Source organism: Hemiscyllium ocellatum, chromosome 3 (genome assembly GCF_020745735.1).
Source record: "Hemiscyllium ocellatum isolate sHemOce1 chromosome 3, sHemOce1.pat.X.cur, whole genome shotgun sequence".
Lineage (NCBI taxonomy): Eukaryota > Metazoa > Chordata > Chondrichthyes > Orectolobiformes > Hemiscylliidae > Hemiscyllium > Hemiscyllium ocellatum.
In genome coordinates this window covers 64,996,973-65,019,974 of record NC_083403.1, presented here as the reverse complement: position 1 = coordinate 65,019,974, position 23,002 = coordinate 64,996,973, and the positions used below count along the sequence as shown (strand labels likewise).

The following is a 23,002-nucleotide window of genomic DNA, read 5'->3' as shown; positions in this document are numbered from 1 at the left end:
TTTTAAATACTTAAATCAGTCTCCAAACATCAAAGTCTTGTGGAAGCGATATCCCCAGTGACTTTGGAAAAGGTAGACAATTAAAATGAATCAATTGCGTGGTCCCTTTCACCTGTTGTATGTCAGATGAAGATTTACCAAACATTTCTGAAGTTAGTCATGAATCCTAAGCCAAAATTTACGAATTGTAATCAGCATGGATTGGAATATCTTTTAATGCACCAAATTCAGTACAAGAGTGTAAAAATGGGAATAATTCAAAATTCAAGTAATTTTCTTTGTCACAATTTACAAAACATATGATTAGTTGCAGTTCGATTTTCAAATATAATTAGGTTATATACATTTCAATATTCTGCAGTTGTACAAAATAAATTTACTCTGTATCTGAACATAAATTTATATACAAGTTGTGAAAGTACCATTAAGACTGTATGTAATGTAGTGTTGAGAGACTGAATTTTGTATAATAATGTAGATTGCTGAGTATATTCAACAATGCTTTGCCCTGAAGGCATACTATAGTCCTTTAATTGTAGATTCTGTGTTCATTGAAAGAGATTCATTCTTTGACCAAATTTCAAAACATATGTTGATTAGAGAGAAATTGGTACAGAAAGGGTGATGTTATGTTTTGTGACAGCCATTTATCTAATTAGAATATTTACAGAAATAATGTGAGAACTTCTATGAGTACTAGGGGGACAGGAAAATCAAAAACTGCCAACTACTACTTGAATACAACTTGGCATAAATGGTGAAACATGTAATACATTATTTGTATAGTGAAATATCACACAAGTATGCATTGTGTTTCCATGCTTCTATATAATCTGAAGTTAACAGAGATAAACTTTAACTTCCTCAGGGATTCAAAAGAGGCAATAGTGGATTGACCACCTGTTATGTATCACACTCCGCTTTCCTCTATATTCCTCTCATTTAGACACGGTAGGCAGAACAGAATTCTGCAGGCAGATTTCATCTCCAGCAATAACTCAACTGGCATCTAATATCTTAAGTTCTCCTTGTGTCTGTCTTCAAAAGGTACTGCCTCACAGCACCTTGGCCAAGTGTCACTTGCTGCTTGCCTTTCCACTTGATTATTGTCTATTCTTGCTCTCATGTTTTGGGGGGCGCTGAATGTTTCTGAATAGCAATGACCTCCTTATTTCTTTAATCCACTGCCAATGGTGCCACATCAGCCATCTCTGATGCATATATTTCATATAGAATAACATATAGAGCAATTGCATAGAATTTGATTTGGCCTTGACACTTGTTTGTGAACTCCTGACTGTACAGCCAAGATAAATTATATTCATATATGTATAGAATGTGTACGCAATAGCCCCGAATTGATTTATAACTGAATGGCTATGCATATGATTGAACCACTTTCACAAATTATAAACATCAAGATGAGAATGTTAAATCAGTTTTGATCAGAACAGATAAAATGTTAAACTTTGTTTTGTACATTAGCTAACAAAAACATTAGCATCTGTATAGGCTGAAAGATCAGTTTCAAAGAAGTCCTCCAGTTTCCACTGCAATGTTTCAAATGTTGGTCTTTCAAAATCTCTGTCTTTCCAGCAATCTAACATGATTTCATACAATGCAGGGGGGCATTCTGAAGGGCATGGCATTCTGTACCCTCTCCCCAGTTCCTGAATAACTTGGTAATTTGACATTCCTAAAGAAAAGAAAAGAAATATTTACCACTTTTAGCAAAAATAAAGTTTAAAATACTATTGTTCCTCAAATTTCAAAAAAGTTACATTTTAAATATTTTACAATCAAGATACAAATAAAATCACTCTCAGAAAAACTCCATAATAACTCAGTCTGTTAGATCAATAAATTCCCAGTCAAACCAGTTCCCAAATGTGTATGCCTCTTATGTTCAGTCTGTTCTCAGCAATATTTTATAGTTTTTATGAAATTCATCATTTGTTTGAATTATAATGATGCACATCTAAATAAGTTATACTTCAGCCTGTAACTTTGACTTTTATTGTCCTTCTTTTCCACAGAGATTAAATAAAAATGCAGTATCAGTATCAGTGATCATAAATGTGCCCAGATGTGATAAACTAACCTGGATAAGGCATCTTTCCAAGAGTGATTATTTCAAACAACAGTATTCCAAAGGACCAAACATCAGATTTGATGCTGAACTTATTGGTATGGATAGCTTCTGGTGCAGTCCACTTTACAGGAAATCTTGCTCCTTCTCTCGCTTCATAAACATTTTCATCTTCTTTCTAATGGAATTAAAGGAGATAAAATTAAAAATTGTTTAAATGATGTAGTTAAAATTACTTCAGTAAAATTGCATACAGTTAAATGGAAACCACTTAAGACAAACAGAACCTCAAATAGAAACATATGATTAAAAACACACAGTATATAAACACTGAACAAGTGGTAACTTTCCAAGTTTTACTTTTGAATGGGTCTCTTTAATTTCCATATTTTGCAAAAGGTAAACCAACAATTGTTTTTCAATCTTGTGAAGGAATGCTTGATAAGATTTACATTCCACGAACTGACGGATGCCTGTTCAAAACTTAAATTACATCACTTACACCAGCCTCAGACTGACAGAGAAGCAAATCAGCCATTAAAACAACTTCTGGATATCACTGCTGTCACAGGTTTAAGCCCAACAAGCATCTCTCAGAGATATTAGCTCTGAAAGAAAGATAATTTCTTTCATTTGCTTTAACTTCACTGTTAGTACAGGGAAATGTACAAGGTGACCATCTTGTTTAAGTAGGAATAAATTTTTTTTTGAAATCTAAGCTATTAATTACATTTGTTTGAATAGTAGTGAAAACAGACGATCAATATCCAACTTCCATCATTTGATTTTAATTGACTAAAAGTGATTTTAAAAAGGATACTACTGACTTTAAATGGTGACCGTGGTTATTAGACAAGCCCAGGGAATTCATGCAGAATGTACAAGGCAAACTGCATCAGAATTATCACTTAAATAAAGAGGCACAAGCTCAATAAGATGTCAGGGAATTTGCATCTCTTATTTTACTCTCACCCACATGGTAGCTGCATATATTGGGAAATAAAAGATTACCTGCAGCGGGTTCAGTCTGAAAAAGACAATAAAGCTATACTTAGAATATACAAATGAACCATTATTCAGTCAATGGCCTTTGTGCAACAAAAGAAAGAATGCAACGTGGATTGATAACAGCAAGGATAGTGAAACTCTTCTCTTCCTCTCTGTCTCACTCTCTCAACTTCCACCTCAATATCAGGTATCAACACTGGCATAATGCAAACTGGAAAAGCCCCTGTTCACTGAGAATTCAAAGTTATCTGAAAGCTTCACAACTTTGAAGGACAGACGACAACAGCAAAACAGTTGTGACTCACGTTTCAATCTTGTAACCCAAGAACTCAAAAAACTTCAAACTACATCTGCCTGTATCTTTCTATCTGTTTCAACAGCCTTCTTTACCCATCGTTTGACTGTTTTGGCTTGTGACCTGTGTATTAGATGTCACATCTTATATTTTCTCAGGGTTGCTAGGTAATAAAACTCCTCTTTTATTTCACTTAAGAAAAACTCAGAAATTGGGTCCCCATCATTTCTGATCTAGTTAACATTATTTTTATTTGGTTTCAATTAAATGAAGTGCTGAGGAATCTCAGCACATCTAGCAACATATCTGGAGGGAGAAACAGAGTTAACATTTTGAGCCATTATGACTCTTCTTCTGAACTGAAAATAGGTGGAAACATTACTGGTTTTATGGCATTGAAAAGGATAAGGAGGAAGTACAGAATTGCAGGTGAGGGAAAGGTTAAGGAAGATTCAAGGTGCCACAGAACAAAAGCCAAAGGAACTGGGTAACATCTATGAAGATAACCCGGAATAGATCCACAATAAGTACTAATAACAGAACAAAATGAACTCTGCCTGAAAGCAAAATTATGAACAGTAAGATATAGACATAGGAAAGGAGGGGAAGAAAAAGGAGGAAAATTTTAAAATGGCAGACAGAGTTCATGCTCTGATGTTGTTGAGCCAATCTTGAGTCCTAAAGGCTATAAAGTGCTTAAGTAAAAAATAATGTGCTGTTCCTCCAGCTTGCATTGGGTTTCTCTGGAGCCCTTTAGCATGTACAGGTCATAAATGTGCGCATGAAAGTACCATGTTAATTTAGTATGTCAAACTACCTGAGATCTCTCCACCATTACTATGCCCTTTGTTCCATGACATCTTGGATCTCCGATCTCTTTTAACCTTTCCCGGAGCAGCACTTTTGTTCCACTTGCCCCCTCCTTTCCTTTAACACTGCACAAAACCCATGACTTTTCCAGCTTTCTTCAGTTTTGAAGACCAGACTCAAAAGTTTTACTCTGTTTCTCTCTCCATGGTTGCAGCCAGAGCTGCTGGGTTTTTCAACACTTTATAAACAAGAACTGTGGATGTTGGCGATCTGAAACACAGATAACCAGAAACTGCTGAAGAAACTCAGCAGGTCTGGTAGCATCAGAGTTCTTCAGCACTGGTTTGTTTTCAGATCTCCAACATGTGCAGTATTTTGCTTATATTTACTTAAGTGTGGTAGCTACTTGCTTAAAACATGAATTTAATATGTATTGTTGGACTGAAGGAGAGGAGATTAAAAATAGTGGAAGGCTTTTCACTTCCTAGACTGATAAGGAAGCGAATCTTTCCAAACCTGATTGTAACAATTTATACTTTTAGGCCAGAGAGACATTACAAAACTGACTCTGGACAATGCTTTAATCTGCTTCAAGCCATTAGTAAACGGCATCACATGTGGGAAAGGAAAGGTAATTAGTCATAGCTTTCAAAGGATCATACACACCTCTCACAGAAGAGAGAGAAACAATTGTTTCTCTATCGTGTGAGTGGCAGCATTCCATTTGCCTGAGTAAGGTGAGAAGATAGGCTTCCATGAATGATCACAGCCTGTACGGGAATTGAATGTGCTCCTTTGACATATCACACTTGGGCAACCAGCCAATGCAGCTAATCAACTCTACTTGGTCAAGTGAACATGCCAAAACAAAGTTTAGGAACTCAGTAATTGCCAGTAAATAAGGATACCAAAATAAATGTCGCATTTACTATTCAGAAGCAAAAGCAGCCAACTAACTAATGTCAAAACTAAATCAAAGCAAAATATTGTAATGATTTTGATTTTAACACAACTTTTAACACAACATTTTATCACTTCACATTTTGCCAAAATGTATATATATAGGTCATGGATATATTGTTATTTCATATTCTTCTAACTAAACTGATCTTTCATCTTGATCACAGCTTTCCTGGTGATAAACATCCCACTATTTTTTATTCAGGAAGCACTTTGGTAACTAAAATTTACAACAGGCTATGTCTCTTCTTTAAGGTAAAATTATACAAATGGAAAACAAATCATTAGTCATACCATAAAAACTCGAGCAAGTCCAAAATCAGCGACTTTACAGATGTTATTTTCTCCAACCAGCACATTCCTTGCAGCTAAATCCCGATGGATATAATTCTGAGCTTCCAGATACGCCATGCCTGAAGCCACCTGTGCTGACATTTCTAGCAGATCATTTATGGTCAAAGTCATCCCCTGGTTTTCTGTTGAAATGAATATGTGTTGCATACGTTAAATTTCAGAAGCTATTTCCATTATCCTAGAGCTTGTAAGCTCTCAAAATAGAACTAATGGACATTAAGCTGAAGCCTAACTGAAGCAGAAATGGCAGCAGTAAACTTCAGTACAAGATTTACTTAACATGAATATCAACCCACAGGCTTTGCTCGAATTCAGAATATTTATTTTGCTAAACCAAAAATGAAAGAAGAGATTTACATTTGGTGTCCAGAATTCTTTACATGTGATAACACATTGAAGTTGTGGTATCCATTTTATGGCACACACATCCCAATCACTTTACAATTTCCAGACTTTTGCACTGTTTTGTTGAGCACCTGGTCATAATAGTTGAAAGCTAATTTAGCATCAGTCATAACTGATGAATAAAATACATTTTTATCATCAATGCCACGTAAATTATCACAGAACAATACAGATGAGCTCGGGACATTTAGCATAACCACATTCTTAATATGTCAGTGTCAGACTGATCAGTTACTGACTAAGTTACTTGGAGACATTTTGGCACCAGCCTATTCAAAACAAATCTCTCCAACTGGGATGGCATCATCATTGCATCTTCTCCCAGCATAACCTGCAGCACAGCAGGGAAACTCTCAGTTCTCTCACATAGGAATAAGGAAGATCATGAGTAATTTGTTTTTGAAATGCAAAATTCTGATGATTATCCATCCCATCACTTAAATTAACCAACTCAGATGCCAAATGCATTTTACTGTTTCAATCCATATGGGTATTTTTTTTCTAAATTGAAGATTTAGTTTATTGGAAAAACAAAGGCGTGCACAACAACAAATTAATTTTACAAATGCATGATGTCAACAAACATTTAAGAATTCATCTTGAAAACTGCACAATGTATGATTACAACATGGATGAAATGGAATACGTAATATCACATTTCCAAAATATAACTGTGTATTTTTTTTTTAAGTCTTTCCCGAAGTTATCAGAAATAAATGCCATTGATTGACCTAAGCGTGACACTTTTGGGGGCATAGTTTGCATTTTGAGTTTCATGGTAATCTAAATATTTTGTCACAACTACATTTAATATTCTCTGTAATGATGAAATTTAGGCACAAGACTGTTTTAAAATGAAGTACGAATATGCAAGTTTTTACAGAGCCCAGGCCTCAGAGTAAACCTTTCCATCCTGACAAATCAGCAGTTGTTGGAGTTATCTTGTGTTTTAGTCAATACTGTGACCAGTAAATTGAGATATTGGTATGTGGCTATCTGTGCATAGAGGGTCCCTAAAGCTACTTGCCCCTTCTCATGGAGGAAGAGACATCAAACCTTTATGTATAATACCATTTATTTACATCTATATATAGTAGCTTGTCAAATATAGCTTTCAAGTGTAATGTTCTTTAGTCATTCTTAGCATATGGTTATCACTATCTGGCTAGTATTTATTGACCATCCTTAATTTCCCTGGTGAAGGTGATGGTGAACTGCCTTCTAGAACTATGCCAGTCCTTGGAATACAGGGAAACCTACAATTAGTAAGGAAGGGAGCTGCATGACTTTGATCCAGTGACAGTGAAAGAATAGTTATTTCCTTTAACATCAGATGGTACTTGGCTAGGGAGAGTAGTTGCAAGTGATAGTATTCCCACAAATCTGCTACCTTTGTCATTCTGGGAAATCAAGGCCATCGGTTCATAAGGAGCTTTTGAGGGAGTCGACGTGAATTTCTGCAGTGCTTCTTAGGGCCAGTTCACACTGCTCTCTTTGTGTGTTGGTGGCAAAGGGAGAGAAAGTTGAAGGAGGTGGATAGGGCTGCTTAGTGCTGCATAGTGACATAGTGACTTCTTGAGTGTGGTTGGAGCTGCACTCATCCAGACAAGTGAAGAGTATTCCATTACATTCCACATTTCTACCTTGTAGATGATGAACAGGCATTAGGAGACTGAACATAAGACATTAGCCTCAAAATTCTCAGCATATGACCTGTTCTTGGTGCCACAGTATTTACATGACTAGTGCATTTAAGCTTCTGGTAATTATAAACTGATAACATTCTGATTCTTCAAACATTATGTTTCACCAACAGTTTATCTTCAATGAATAAGCTTTGAGATGATTTATCTATGCATCTGAAGATTTATGCCTCCTGGAAGTATGGTTTCTGTTCTGACTCTGACAAACTTCAACCAAGGCAACCTGCTAATACTGAAATAGCTGTTCCTGTGGCCAGTTGAAATATTGTTCCAAATTTCAAAATTAGGTTCCTTTTTCAGGACCTTCTCTTTGCATGCTGTTAGCTTATGATATTTTTGAAAGTGTCTTAAGTGGTAACATTGATCATGTTTGGCTTCACACACTTGGCTTCACTGTTTGGATCCACCTCTTGTACAACCTAATATAGTCGATGAGTCAATGAGATCACTTTTCTTTCTTCAAAGTTTTAATGCATAGAGTCCTAACCTGTTTAACTTTTGCTCACAAGACAATGTCTCCAAACTGAGGATCACCCAAGTGAACCTTATCTGAACTGCCTCCAATGAAATAATTTACTTTCTTTCATAAGGGGACCAAGACCATTCACAGTACTGCAAATGTGATCTCACCTTGTAATTACAGTAAGACTACCCCACTCTTTTACGCTAACCCCTTAAAATAAGGGCCAACATAAGCTCTGCAGTCCTGCCACATCTTTGTTATGAATGCTGGTGGACAATTAAACTGCTCACCAGAAGAGGTATCTCCACAAATCTTTCCTTCCTCAATGATGAAGGTGCTCAGCACATTAGTGCAAAGAGTAAAGCTGAAGCATTCGCAACAATCTTCAACCAGAAGTGCTGAGTGGATGTTACATCTTGGCCTCATTCAGATGTTCCCCAAATCACAGATTTCAGCCAATTCAGTTCACTCCTCGTGATATCAATAAAGGCTGAAGATATTGAATACTGCAAAATGTTATTGGCCCTGATAATATTCTGGCAATACTATTGAAGGCGTGTGCTGCACCCCCAGTTAATCTGTTCCAGTACAGCTCGAATACTGGCATCTGCCCGATAATATGGAAAGATGCTAGATATGTGCTGTATACAAAATGTAGAAGAAAGCTGTCCTAGCTTGTCCCCTCAATCTACTCTCAATTATCAGTAAAGTGATGGAAGAGGTTGTCAACAGTACAATCAGGCAGCATTTGCTTCACAACAACTTGCTCACTGATACTCAGTTTGGGATCCGCCAGGACTGCTGTGCTCCTGACAGCACTACAGCCTTGGTTCAGCAATGAACAAAAGAACTGAATTACAGAGACTGACTGACTGCCCTTGACATCAAGGTTACATTTGACTTGAGTGTGGCATCAAGGAGACCTAGCAAAACTGGAGTCGATAGGAATAGAGAAATCTCTCCACTGGTTGAAGAGATACCTGTCACAAAGGAAGATATTGCTGGTTACTGGAGGAGGTCAGCATCATCAAAGCTCTCTCCTCCACTGTAAGGTCAGAATGGGGATGACTGCAGAATCTTCAAGACCATTTGTGACTGCTCAGATAATGAAGTAGTCTATGCCAAACACAGCAAGGACTGGACAACATCCAGACTTGGGATCACAGGTGTCAAGTAACATTTGCGATACACAAATGCCAGAAATAAACATTTCCAACAAGCACAACTTGATATTCAATTACCTTAGCATCACTGATTCCCCTACTATCAACATCCTGGGCTTACCAGAAACTGAACTGAATGAACCAGGTAAATACTGTAGTTAAAGGGCAGGTTAAAGGCTCAAAACCCATCACCTAATTCTCCAAAGCCTATCCAGGAGTTGGTGGATTATGCTCCATTGGGTGAGTACAGATTCAATAACAGTTAAAAAGTTTACTTCCATTAGACAAAGTGGCACTCATTTATAAACATTCACTCTCTCTGTCTCCAACTCAATGGACAATAGCAGCAGTGTTCACCATCTACAAAATGCACTGCAGAAATTTGCTAAAGCTCCTTAGTCAATTCCTTCCAAACCCACCACCACTAGAAGGATGAGGGCAGCAGATACATGGGAATACCATGACGCACAAGTTCCCCTTCATGCTAGCCACCATCCTGTCTTGGAAATATATCATTGTTCCTTCACTGCTGCTGAGTCAAAAACCTGGACCTAACAACATTGTGGGTTCACCTGCACCAAATGGTCTGCAGCAGTTCTAGAAAGGAACTTGACATGACCTTCTCAACACAATAGGAAAAGGCACTAAATGCTTGCTCAGCAGCAAACCCCACATCACCTGAATGAATAAAAAAGGTCCAACATACTGGTCTCTCATATTCAGTAATCTAAAGATAACCCAAAATACTGATTCATATGCACATCTATGCAACATGCCCTGTTCATTTGTCACATTTGTGATTCTCTAACCTATAATGGTTCCTGGCTGAGCAATGCAGGATTCTAAATGTCTCATCCCTGTTTTCAATTCTCTCTATCATGCCTCCCTACGTTTGTAATTGCCTTCAGTCCTCCAAGTTGTCTGCACTCATTTAATTCATTTTGGCCTCTTGAAGATCCCGATTTTAATTCCCCTTTCAATAATGGCCATGCTTTAAGTTGCCAAGTTTGTAAGTTCTTGAATTCCCTCCCTCAACCTCTAAGCCCCTCTATCTCATTATTTTTCTTTATGAGAATAAAGAAAAGGTATCTATATTTGCTTAGGCCTCCACCCTAATACTGCTTTACGTGACTCAGGATCTAACTTGCTTTATATTGTACCTATAAAGCACTTTGGGATATTTTATTATGTTAAAAGTAGTCTTTAATGTTAAGTGTGTGTTTTTCATAGATCTGTGGTGGTTACAGAGGTAGAGAGATTTAAGGCACTAACTGAGTTAAACCTGGAATCTTCAACATTGGCAATACTAATCGTATATTCATTGTATACAGATGTTAGGCATTAACTATGATGGCTAGGTTATCTACCACGTAATCGGTGGACAGCAGCCATTTTGTTTTTGAAACCACTCAACAGTCATCAAGCAATTTGTACTGTGATTTACAGAAACACACACTACTCTAAAATGATATTGCAGTGTGACAGTTCCAGACATCAGTGCTTCCTGAATTGAGTACTAAGTCATCATACAATTTCACTCAGGAAGCAGTAACTTCAAGCACCTAATAACATTAAAAGAAATTGAGAGGAAGAAAACCTGCAATGCTTCAGACATGAATGTAGAAGTCAGATAATTTGTGCATTATGATTATTCAAAATCCTGGTCAATTCCGGACATTACAGTATAGTTGATAGGAGTTAAAACTAAATACTAATTCACATAATTTGCTACTCTTTTTTGGTAACTTTCAGTGTTATACACATGTTTTTAAGAAACTTTCCGAGAATATGCTGTCAATTGATGAGTAGGTACCGAATATTAAATATGTAGGCTGCTTTCATTATAATCATCTTATATCATTACCTATTGATGTTGTCTCAACAATTCAGAGACATCTACAAAGAGAAATAAATTGTAGTTTCCCTGACTATAGGTTTTGCCTTAATGGAAATATTTACATTATATTCATTTTAAAAGCATCAGGAAAGAGGTTTTCAATATCATTTCAACTGACTGCAAAAAAGTTTAAAGTTATTCTTGTCACCAAATAAAGTGATAACACCTCGGGATGTATTAGTGACAATGGAAACAAATTATACAACCTCATTTCTCTTTCAGAACAGCCACCAGGATAGGCTCTCTCTCAGATAAATATCAAGGGAACAGGTGGAAAGTGCTCATTTCCTACAGTTTATTCCCTTTTGGAACTAATTGCACAGTCTCACCCTCTTGATAAATTATTGCTGTATATTGTTGCATTTTATTATAATTCTCTTGGTATGAGCTAAAGCAGAGCTGATTGTGGAAAGTCATTATACTTACTGTGTAAGTAGTCAAGCAAGCTCCCATTTTTCATTAATTCAGTAATAATGTAAATTGGTTCTTCTACAGTGCAGACAGCATACAGCTGGATTAACTTTGGATGTCTCAGCTTCTTCATTATTTGTGCCTCCCTCAGGAAGTCTTCTTTAGCCATCGTACCTAAAGGTGGACATAGAAACCAAATTTAAACATGTATCCTTTCCAATGACATCCATAATAAAAGCTAATGGAGTGGTTATAATTCATCCATTTAATGGGCTATCAGCATTAAATTTATGCAGCCCATGGGTGTCGGTTTAGTTTGGTGCTAGCAAAAGCTTGTGCATTCAAGTCTCATTCCAGAACTCAGCCCCTGAATCCAGACTGGAACTATGTACAGTCCTGAAATAGTGCTCATGCTGCATCAGTGTACAGGGCATAGGCATGCTCGCTCAATACAATGCTTGGTCTCACGAGATAGAGGAAAATGAATTTCTGGTCTAACTAGAATGGTCTCTTGTAGTTAAAATGATACTGTTTATTGAATATTAGCAACTAGTCACAGATTACTTCATTGGTCAGACACTGTTACAGAAATCTGTTACAGAGTAGGTCCAGATGTTAGATCTCGCTTTTGAAATGCTAAGTTGTTCTACCCACAAATTAATAACATCAGCATAATGGGTGGTGCTTCAGGCACTGCCCCTCAGTACTAACCCTTTCAGATGAATATTCAATGGTATACAATTAGATAATTCAGAAGGGTCAGCTGTGGATCAGAAAATATCGAGGCAAACCTATAAAAAAAATTATGGGCTTACACAGTCTATGTTGGCTCCCTGAAAGAATACTTTACCCAGATCCACTCCCAGCCCGCCAATATTTCTTTATTTTACATGCTTATCCAATTCACTTTTGAAGGCTTGATTGCTTCTGGCTTACTCACAGGAAGCCCATTTACAGCTTTAAAAATTCTTTTCTCATAGTGTCATTAGCTCTTCTGTCAATCATTTCAAAGCTGGTCATCAGGTTCTCAAATCATTTGCCAATTGGAACAGCTTCTGTCTATCTACTCCATCTCATTGTCATAGAGTCATACAGAATGGAAACAGTCCTTTCGTCCAACCAGTCCATGCTGGGTATAATCTCAAAACAAACTAGACTGACCTGCCTGCACTTGGCCCACGTTCCTCCAAGTATTTCTAGTCATATATTTATCTAAAAGTCATTTCAATGTTGCAACTGTACCTGCATCCATCACTTCCTCTGGAAGTTCATCCCACACACCAACCACTCTCTGCGCCAAAAAAAATGCCCCCATGCCTTTTTTAAAATCTTTTAAACCTTAAAAATACACCAAGTTTTGAAATCCCTTACCTTAGGGAAAAAAAACGTGTCATTCACCTTAACTATAGCCCTCATCATTTTGTAAATATCTACAAAGTCACCCCTCAAACTCCTCTGCTCCAGTGAAAAAAGTCCCAGCCTATCCAGCCTCATTTTAAAACCTTCCATTGCCAACAACACCTTGTAAATCTTTCTGAACCCTCTTCAGCTGAATAATATCCTTCCTATAATCCTTCCTAAAGCTTCAACTTTTCCAATCTATCCACATAACCAAATTATCTCATTCATCTCTTCTACACCTTTTTCACAATAAAATAAGGCCAGGTGTAAGTTAGCAGGGTGCCTGGTTTCCCAAACAGCTCATGTACAATAAAGCAGTCAATAGTAAATTCACTTCATTCAGTCACTTTTCTTTCTCATCAACAGGGGAACAAACAACTTATTTCATCAATTAGTTTGCATGGTGTTCCACTCCCTTTCTTTCTGGCTATTTCTAACTGTGAAAGCAGGCTTCCTGGAAGTATGCTACCAAGGCCTCAGGTCTATAGATTGCAGTCTTTCGTGGATTTTTTAAAAATTAATTCTGAATCTAAAGAATAAGAGATTGGTTCATCAAATGCATTCGGTGAAGAGATTTCCCTGTTTAACAGGCTACATTTTCCTACTAGAATGCATTCTGATCAGAAACCTAATGCTTGTGCTCAGAATGAATTGATTTGTCCCAAGGGAGTGAAATGTGAATATCTATCGGTCATCTAGGATAATGCAATCATAATGTGATCCATGGTCTTGCTGGTCATTGTGGCTTGGGATGAATCAAGAAGATATAGAGGTGTCACATTCCTACAGTGGGGTGACCAAAATGGATGTGCAAAGCATCAACTATAATCTAACAAAAACAAAGATGATTTGCTATTCATTCTGTTATGATCTCAGCTGTTGTTATTATTGGACAAGTCAGACCTCAGATTGAAATCTGTCTTGACATATCAGATTTTGTTTTGTCTTGGTTTTTACAAAGTGGTCACTCATTGAAACACACATACGCAATGTTGCAGATTTTGCTTTAACAAGAAAACAGAAGCTTATCAACAAGAGAAATTACAATAAAACAAAATAAGCTGAACTATCTTCTTAAAACACAAGTTCAAAGACTTTTAAACAGAGTAAATGTATAATCTAATTAATCTCAAAGCACTTATTTATAAATCAAAAAGAGAAAGAAAACAGCGTTTGTATAATATCCAAAACAAATCCCTGGTAAAGTACTCAAATACACAGCTTGCATTGTACTCTAAACACCACTCATACAGTGTCCATGTGTCTAACATCGTGATATGTTTAACCGTGACTTTAACTCCTAGACTGGAGATGTTTCCTCAACTGTTATATACAGACTCAGGTTATGTAACCTCTTCAGGATTTTAACCCAATATTTTTGGTTTGGGATCATCATTGATTCATTCTGGAAAGTAATCTCATTTCACTATATACTTCCCTTCTTGACAGCACTGGTCTACACAGTCAACTTCATTCACATTATAAGAGGGCCATGATAGCTCTGGAGAGGGTGCAGAGGAGATTTACCAAGATATTGCCTGGGCTGGAATTGGACAAACAGGTGTTGTTTTCCTTAGAGCAGAGGAGACTGAGAGGAGACATGACTGAGATGTATAAAATGATGAGATACATAGATAGGATAAACAGGAAGAAATTTTTCACCTTGATCGAGGGATCAATTATCATGGGGCAGAGATTTAAGATAAGGGACTGAACACAGAGGAGTGTGTCTGGGAAAACGAACAAGCAGTGAAATTCACAACTAACCTTGGAGGAACCTGGTTGGGAGAGGTCATAGCACAGAAACAGATAAATGAATTTTTTAAGTGTTTCCTTACAGTAAATCTGCTGTTGTGAACAGAGTGGATTCTTTCTCGATTATATGTTATACTGAGATATGTCTCTTGATTAAACTTAGAAATATAAGCCATAAATATTAGATTAGATTCCCTACAGTGTGGAAACAGGCCCTTCAGTCCAACAAGTCCACACCGACCCTCCGAAGAATAACCCACCCAGACCGATTCCCCTACATTTACCTGTGACTAATGCATCTAACACTAGAGGCAATTTAACATGGCCAATTCACCTAACCTGCACATCTTTGGATTGTGGGAGGAAGTCAGAGGACCCTGAGAAAACCCACACAGACATGGGGAGAATGTGCAAACTCCACACAGTCGCCTGAGGCGGGAACTGAACCCGGGTCTCTGGCGCTGTGAGGCAGCAGTGCTAACCACTGTGCCACCGTGCCACCTAGTGACACTATTTGCCATGAGCTTCAGAAATTGCTGCTCCTCTCTCTCTCTCTCTCTCTCTCTCTCTCTCTGAATGAAGATTGAGTTTCACCCTGGACCGCAACTTCCTTCCTCTGTGCAAACAACTGAAGACATGCAGAACGAAATCTGAAAGCACATGATACCCCAACTTCTGACAGAGCCATTTGATTCATTGTGACATGAAAATCAGCAGCCATTCAAATCGAGAAGAAATGTTTGCTTTTGTTTGTTTGAGGGATTTTAGACACTGGTGTGGCAGGAAGAATACTGAGACATCCGAGTGAGGGAGATTCAGTGCGTTATCTGTGAGAGGTGCTTCAAACTGTTTACTCAGCTTGGGTGAATCAAACTGACACCACTCACGGTGGGGAGAAATTACATACCCGTTCTGTTTGTAATTTCAAACTCAGAGCAACACAAGGAAAGCTGCCCCAATGGGGAAACCATGGAAATGTGGGGACAGTGGGAAATGATTCCCTTCCACATCGGTGCTGGAAACCCAGAGACGCATTCAGACAAGGGAGAGGCCGTTCGTTTGCTCTGTGTGCAGGCAGACATTCAGTCAGATAGGCCATCTGCAGAAGCACCAGCGGGAGAAAAGCTGTTCACCTGCCCCATGGGCGGGAAGGGACTTGTTCAGTCGTCTGCACTGCTGATCCACAAGAGTGTCCACACCGGGGAGAGGCCATCCACATGCTCAGTGTGCGGGAAGGGGTTCGCTTATTCATCTACACTGCCAATCCACAAATGGGTCTACACGGGGGAGAGGCCATTCACCTCTGTCAATGCGGGAAGGGGTTCATGGACTCTTCTGGCTTGCTGATCCACCAGCGGGTCCACACTGGGGAGGGGTCTTTCACCTGCTCAGTGTGTGGGAAGGGATTCAGTCATGTGGGCAATCTACAGACGCACCAATGAGTCCACGCAGGAGAGAAGCCATAAGCGTTGGAGGCTGAGGGGTGACCTTATAGAGGTTTACAAAATCATGAGGGGCTTGGATAGGATAAATAGACAAAGTCTGTTCCCTGGGGTCGGGGAGTCCAGACCTAGAGGGCATAGATTTAGGGTGAGAGGGGAAAGATATAAAAGAGACCTAAGGGGCAACGTTTTCACGCAGAAGGTGGTACGTGTATGGAATGAGCTGCCAGAGGAAGTGGTGGAGGCTGGTACAATTGCAACATTTAAGAGGCATTTGGATGGGTATATGAATAGGAAGGGTTTGGAGGGATATGGGCCGGGTGCTGGCAGGTGAGACTTGATTGGGTTGGGATATCTGGTTGGCATGGACAGGTTGGACCGAAGGGTCTGTTTCCATGCTGTACATCTCTATGACTATGTCTCGATGACATGCCCCATTTAAAGTGTTAATTTAACCTGGAGCAGTGCTTTGTAGAGAAATAAGACAGTGCTATTTTCTGGGTCTGTAGACTGAAAGAAGCAAAATTGGCCTTTTTAAGAGTGATATGCTGTTCTTGTCAGATATGGGAGTTAGGGAGAGTTTATGGGTTACTGAGGATTATATCTAAAATAAATGCCTTTGTTGCGAATCCTATCAGATCCATTGGATCGGTTGCAGAGACAGTTAGAGGCAATGAGGAATGTACAAGAGCAAGAGAATGTGATGCATGGCAGTTACAGGAAGGGGGAAAGTTGCAGATAGAGTCACATAGACGGGTTAACTCCAGAACAGGCAAGAGAAGTAGGAGGTAGTGCAGGAGTCTTCTGTAGCTATCCCATTTCAAACAGGTTTGCTGTTTTGGAAGGTGTAGAGGATGATGGATTCACAGGGGAACATAGCAGGAACAGCCAAGTTTCTGGTATCAAGACTGGCTCTAATGCAATGAGGGGTATGTCGGGTTCCAAGCGATTGATTGTGTTGGGGGACTCTCCAGCCCAAGTTACAGAAAACATTTCTGTGGCCAGCAGAAAAAAATCAGAATGGTGTTGCTTCCCTGGTGCCCGGATCAAACATGTCTCAGAGAGGGCGCAGAATGTTTTCAAGGGGGGGAGAGGGGCCTGCAGGAGGTCATTGTGTACGTTGGAAACAATGACATAGGAAGGGAAAAGGTTGAGGTTCTGAAGGGGACATACTGAAGGAAGAGATTGATCTGAGACTGTTACAGTTGAGAACAGAAGCAAGTCCATCAGTCAGGGCAGACAGGGACAAAGCAGAGAACAAGGTAGGACTGATAAATTAAACTGCATTTATTTCAATGCAAGGGCCCTAACAGGGAAGGCAGATTAACTCAGAGCATGGTTAGGAACATGGAACTGGGCATTAGAGTCCATCATAGCATTACAGAAATATAGCTCAGGGATGGATAGGACTGGCAGCTTAATGTTCCAGGATACAAATGCTACAGGAAGGACAAAAAGGGAGGCAAGAAAGGAGGGAGAGTGGCATTTTTGATAAGGGATAGCATTACAGCTGTGCTGAGGGAGGATATTCCTGGAAATACATCCTGGGAATTTATTTGGGTGGAACTCAGAAATAAAAAAAGGGTGATCACCTTAGTGGGACTGTATTATAGAACCCCTAATATTCAGAAGGCAATTGAGGTACAAACTTGTAAGGAGATCTCAGTTATCTGTAAGAATAATAGGGTGGTTATGGTAGGGGATTTTAACTTTCCAAACATAGACTGGGACTGCCATAGTGTTAAGGGTTTAGATGGAGAGGAATTTGTTAAGTGTGTACAAGACAATTTTCTGATTCAGTATATGGATGTACCTACTAGAGAAGGTGCAAAACTTGACCTCCTCTTGGGAAATAAGGCAGGGTAGGTGACTGAGGTGTCAGTGGGGGAGCACTTTGGGGCCAGCGATGCTTTAAAACTATTAGTCTTAAAACAGTGATGGAAAAGGATAGACCAGATCTACAAGGTGGAGAAAGGACAGTTTTGACGGTATGAGGCAAGACTTTCAAAAGCTGATTGGGGGCAGATATTTGCAGGTAAAGGGACGGCTTGAAAATGGGAAGCCTTCAGAAATGAGTTAACGAGAATCAAGAGACAGTATATTCCTGTTAGGGTGAAAGGAAAGGCTGGTAGGTATAGGGAATGATGGATGACTAAAGAAATTGATGGTTTGGTTAAGAAAAAGAAGGAAGCATAAGATCAGCAAGGCCGTCTTTGTGTGGAGCCTCAGGAGATGGGCAAGATACAAAACGAGAATTTTGCATCAGTATTTACTGTGGAAAAGGACATAGAAGATATAGAATGGAGGGAAATAGATGGTGACATCTTGAAAAATGTCCATATTACAGAGGAGGAAGTGCTGGATGTCTTGAAAAGCATTACAGTGGATAAATCCCCAGGACCTGATCAGGTGCACCCTAGAACTCTGTGGGAAGCTAGAGAAGTGATTGTTGGGCCTCTTGCTGAGACAGTTGTATCATTGATAGTCTGGAAGGCTGGAGGTTGGCTAACGTGATGCCACTGTTTAAGAAAGGTGGTAAGGAAAAGTCAGGGAACTACAGACCAGTGAGCTTGATGTCGGTGGTTGACAAGTTGTTGGAGGGAATCCTGAGGGAGAGGATGTATATGTATTTAGAAAGGCAAGGACAGATCAGGGATAGTCAACATGGCTTTGTGTGTGGGAAATTATGTCTCACAAAGTTGCCCGAGTTTTTTAAAGAAGTAACAAAGAGGATTGATGAGGGCAGATCAGTACACGTGATCTAGTAATGTGTTCAACAAGGTTTCCCATGGGAGACTGGTTATCAAGGTTAGATCACATGGAATACAGGAAGAACTAGCCATTTGGATACAGAACTGGCTGAAAGGTAGAAGACAGAGGATATTGGTGGAGGGTTGTTTTTCAGACTGGAGGCCTGGACCAGTGGAGTGCCACAAGGATCGGTGCTGGGTCCACTACTTTTCATCATTTATACACATGGTAGAATGTTGAAGAAAATGCAGAGGCATGGAATTGAGGGTGGTTTAGCAGGCAGGCACAGGTGGTGAATTAGTAAGTTTGCAGATGACACTAAAGTTGCTGGAGTAGTGGACAGTCTGGAAAGATGTTACAGGTTGCAGGGGGACTTGGATAAACTACAGAATTGGGCTAAGAGGTGGCAAATGGAGTTTAATGCAACTAAATGTGAGGTAATGCACTTTGGGAAGAATAACAGGAAGACAGAGTACTGGGTCAATGGAAAGATTCTTGGTAGTGTGGATGTGCAGAGGGATCTTGGGATAGAAAGTTGCTACCCAGGTTGATAGTGCTGTTAAGAAGGCATTTGGTGTGTTAGCTTTCATTCGTAGAGGAATTGAGTTCCGGAGCCGCAATATCATGCTGCAACTATACAAAACGCTGGGGCTGCCAGACTTGGAATATTATGTACAGTTCTGGTCGCCATATTTTGGGAAGGATGTGGAAGCATTGAAAAGTGTGCAGAAGAGATTTACCAGGATGATGCCTGGTCTGGAGGGAAGGTCTTATGAGGAAAGACGGAGAGGCATGGGTCTGTTCTCATTGAAAAGAAGAAGGCTAAGAGGGAATTTGATCGAGACATACAAGATGATCAGAGGATTAGATAGGGTGGACAGTGAAAGTCAGTTTCCTAATATGATGACATCAGCGTGTACAAGGGGGCATAACTACAAATTGAGGGGCGATAGATTTAAGACAGATGTCAGAGGCAGGTTCTTTATTCAGAGAGTGGTACGGGCAAGGAATGCCCTGCTTGCCAATGAAGTCAACTCAGCCACATTAGGGAGATTTAAACAATCCTTGGAATAAGCTCTTGGATGATGATGGGTTAGTGTAGGGGGATGAGCTGAGAATAGTTCACAGGTCAGCGCAACATCGAGGGCTGAAGGGTCTGTTCTGTGCTGTATTGCTCTATGTTCTATGTTCTACATATAAATGATTTGGATGTGAGCATAAGAGGTATAGTTAATAAGTTGGCAGATGACAACAAAATTGGAGGTGTCGTGGACAGTGAAGGAGGTTACCTCGGATTACAATGGGACCTTGATCAAATGGGCCAATCGGCTGAGAAGTGGCAGATGGAGTTTAATTCAGATTAATGTGAGGTGTTGTATTTTGAGAAAGCAAATCTTAGCAGGACTTATACAATTAATGGTAATGTCCTCGGAGTGTTGATGAACAAAGAGACCTTGGAGTGCAGATTCATAGCTCCTTGAAAGTAGAGTCACAGGTAGATAGGATAGTGAAGGCGGCATTTGGTATGCTTTCATTTATTGGTCAGTGTTGAGTACAGGAGTTGGGAGATCATGTTGTGGCTGTACAGGGCATTGGTTAGGCCACTATTGGAATATTCCATGCAATTCTGGTCTCCTTCCTATCGGAAAAATGTTGTGAAACTTGAAAGCGTTCAGAAAAGATTTACAAGGATGTTGCCAGGGTTGGAGGATTTGAGCTTTTGGGAGAAGCTGAACAGGCTGGGGCTGTTTTCGTGTTTGGAATGAGCTGCCAGAGGAAGTGGTGGAGGCTGGTACAATTGCAACATTTAAAAGGCATTTGGATGGGTATATGCATAGGAAGGGTTTGGAGGGATATGGGCCGGGTGCTGGCAGGTGGGACTAGATTGGAAAAAAATCTTCACTTATATAAATACATTACTTAGGTTTCCCAATGCAACCTACTGCATATGACTTTTTAAAGATTTCTGGTTGTGGCAGCTTTCTGCTAAGTGGAAATAAACATGGCCTTCACAGCCAGGGAGCCATTCGTTATCAAACAAAATGGCATTGGGGTCTTACCAATGTCAGGATAATCAGATTCAGATTGTAGCAATCAGAATGGGTCACCCATATTAAACTTAGCTCGAGGATGACAATGGACAAGCTTCAGGCAGACATACTGCAAAAAGTACTATTTTTCAATTTTAACCTCACTAATACTCCATTCCTGTAGAAAACAAGGAGACAGATCAAAATTGGGGTTCTTGCTTCTAATCACAAAATGAAGAAATGGGTTTGCTTTCTAAAATAACTTGTGTCGTTGAGTTTTAAGGAGAGAATCTCTTCACCTGTGCATCAAGATTGTTCTGCTTCATTATTGAGTTTAAAATTTGACCAGTTAAGATGTATTTCCTTTTCTGCTCCTGCTTTCAGATGCATTATTTTTCACTGTTCTGAACTAAACTACATAAGTCATCCATCTGCCCATCTTGCCTAACCATCCATTGAAATTTTAGAATCTACAGAATTTTTCATACCCTCCCAATTTATTACCTCACTTTATATATTTACAAGATCTTAAAAGTTTATTAAACCTTTGATTTCTAAGCTTCAAACATTTTATCAGTTAAATTCCAAATGTCTTTTAAAATTCAATCTTCACCAGAAGTCTTCTATTTCTGTTTCCATATCTTTATGTATTCACATTTTTAATCTCTTCTTTACTATTTTCTTATTTATTCTTAATTAGCCCACCTGTTAATTTCAGATAATGAGTAACAATTTTCTGTTTTTTTATTGAAACACTTCCACAAGCCAGGTAAATTATCGTACCTGTTTTCAATGTTTTTATTGCAACTTGAGTTCTGTCATTCCAAACTCCTTGCCATACTTCTCCAAATGTTCCAGCACCTAATTTCTTTATCAGTTTCAGAGAGTCACGTGCAATTTCCCAATGATCCACAGTGTTGTAGGATAATCCAACAGTGACTGGTGTTTCTACCTAATGATTTAAAACAAAGAGCAAATCGTGTCACATGTTTCAATATTGCATACAGAGCCAATAAATAAATATCCACAAGATACAGATACATTTAATTGAAGATTAATATCAAATCTAAGAGAAACATTCATCTTAACTGTGTCATGAAGAATGTAAAAACATCCATCTTCAAACACAACAGTTTACAGTACAGAAGGAAAGGAGACTTGGTTGCTTAGCAAGTTGATTTTGATAGGCTAAGAAATTGCTAGACAGAAAACAAAAGGGAACTGTGTGTTCTCCATACCTACTTGCAATTCAAAATAAGTGGATGATTTGAGCATATTTATTTTGTTTGCAAAGCATTAATTCTTCAAGCAAGAATAAAACAGCCACATTATGAGCCTGATTAGTTATCTTAAACATAGCACAATCAGAATTGTAGATCACATTCTGTCCAATCACAGAAATTAGGTTTGGGGTTTTACAAATGCAGACTGATTTACTATAGTCATAGAATTATACAACACGGAAATAGACTTTGCGGTCCAACTCATCCATGTTGACCAACTATCCTGAATAAATTTAGTCCCATTGCCAGCATTTGACTCATATCCCTCTAAAACCTTCTTATATATGTATCTATCCAGATGCCTTTTAAATGTTATTATTGTACCAGCCTCCACCACTTCCTTGTGTATGGAGTGGTGCAGCCCATTCCATATGTACACCACCTTCTTCGTTAAAAAAAAAGTTGCCCCTTAGGTCCATTTTAAACCTTTCCCCTCTCACCTTAAAACTATGCCTTCTGGTTTTAGACTACCTCAGGGAAAAGACCTTGTCTATTTAGCTTATTCATACCCCTCATGGTTGTCTAAACTTCCATAAGGTCACCCCTCAGCCTCCAACACTCTACGGAAAATAGCCCCAGCTTATTCAGCTTCTCCCTATAACTCAAACCCTCCAACTCCGGCAATATTCTTAGATATTTCTGAAACCTTTCAAGTTTAAAAACATTTTCCACAGTAGGGAGACCAGAGTTGAATGCAGTATTCCAAAAATGGTCTCACCAATGTCCTGTATAGCCGCAACATGACATCCTAACTCCTGTATTCAATGCTCTGACCAGTAAAG

The 23,002-nt window shown here is 39.0% G+C and overlaps 1 protein-coding gene across 1 annotated transcript in view; it reads right to left on the bottom strand.

Annotated features, from left to right (window-relative positions):
• Positions 1–330: 330 nt before the first annotated feature.
• The window catches only part of frk (fyn-related Src family tyrosine kinase), a 99,681-nt gene continuing 77,009 nt past the window's right edge, over positions 331–23,002 (bottom strand). Inside the window, exons 4-8 of the mRNA XM_060850697.1 lie at positions 21,721–21,889; positions 11,574–11,732; positions 5,457–5,638; positions 2,102–2,267; positions 331–1,696 (exon numbers count right to left, since the gene is read on the bottom strand). Coding sequence (XP_060706680.1) covers positions 1,482–1,696; positions 2,102–2,267; positions 5,457–5,638; positions 11,574–11,732; positions 21,721–21,889 — 891 coding nt within the window. The 3' untranslated portion in view covers positions 331–1,481. The remainder of the gene's footprint in view (positions 1,697–2,101; positions 2,268–5,456; positions 5,639–11,573; positions 11,733–21,720; positions 21,890–23,002) is intronic.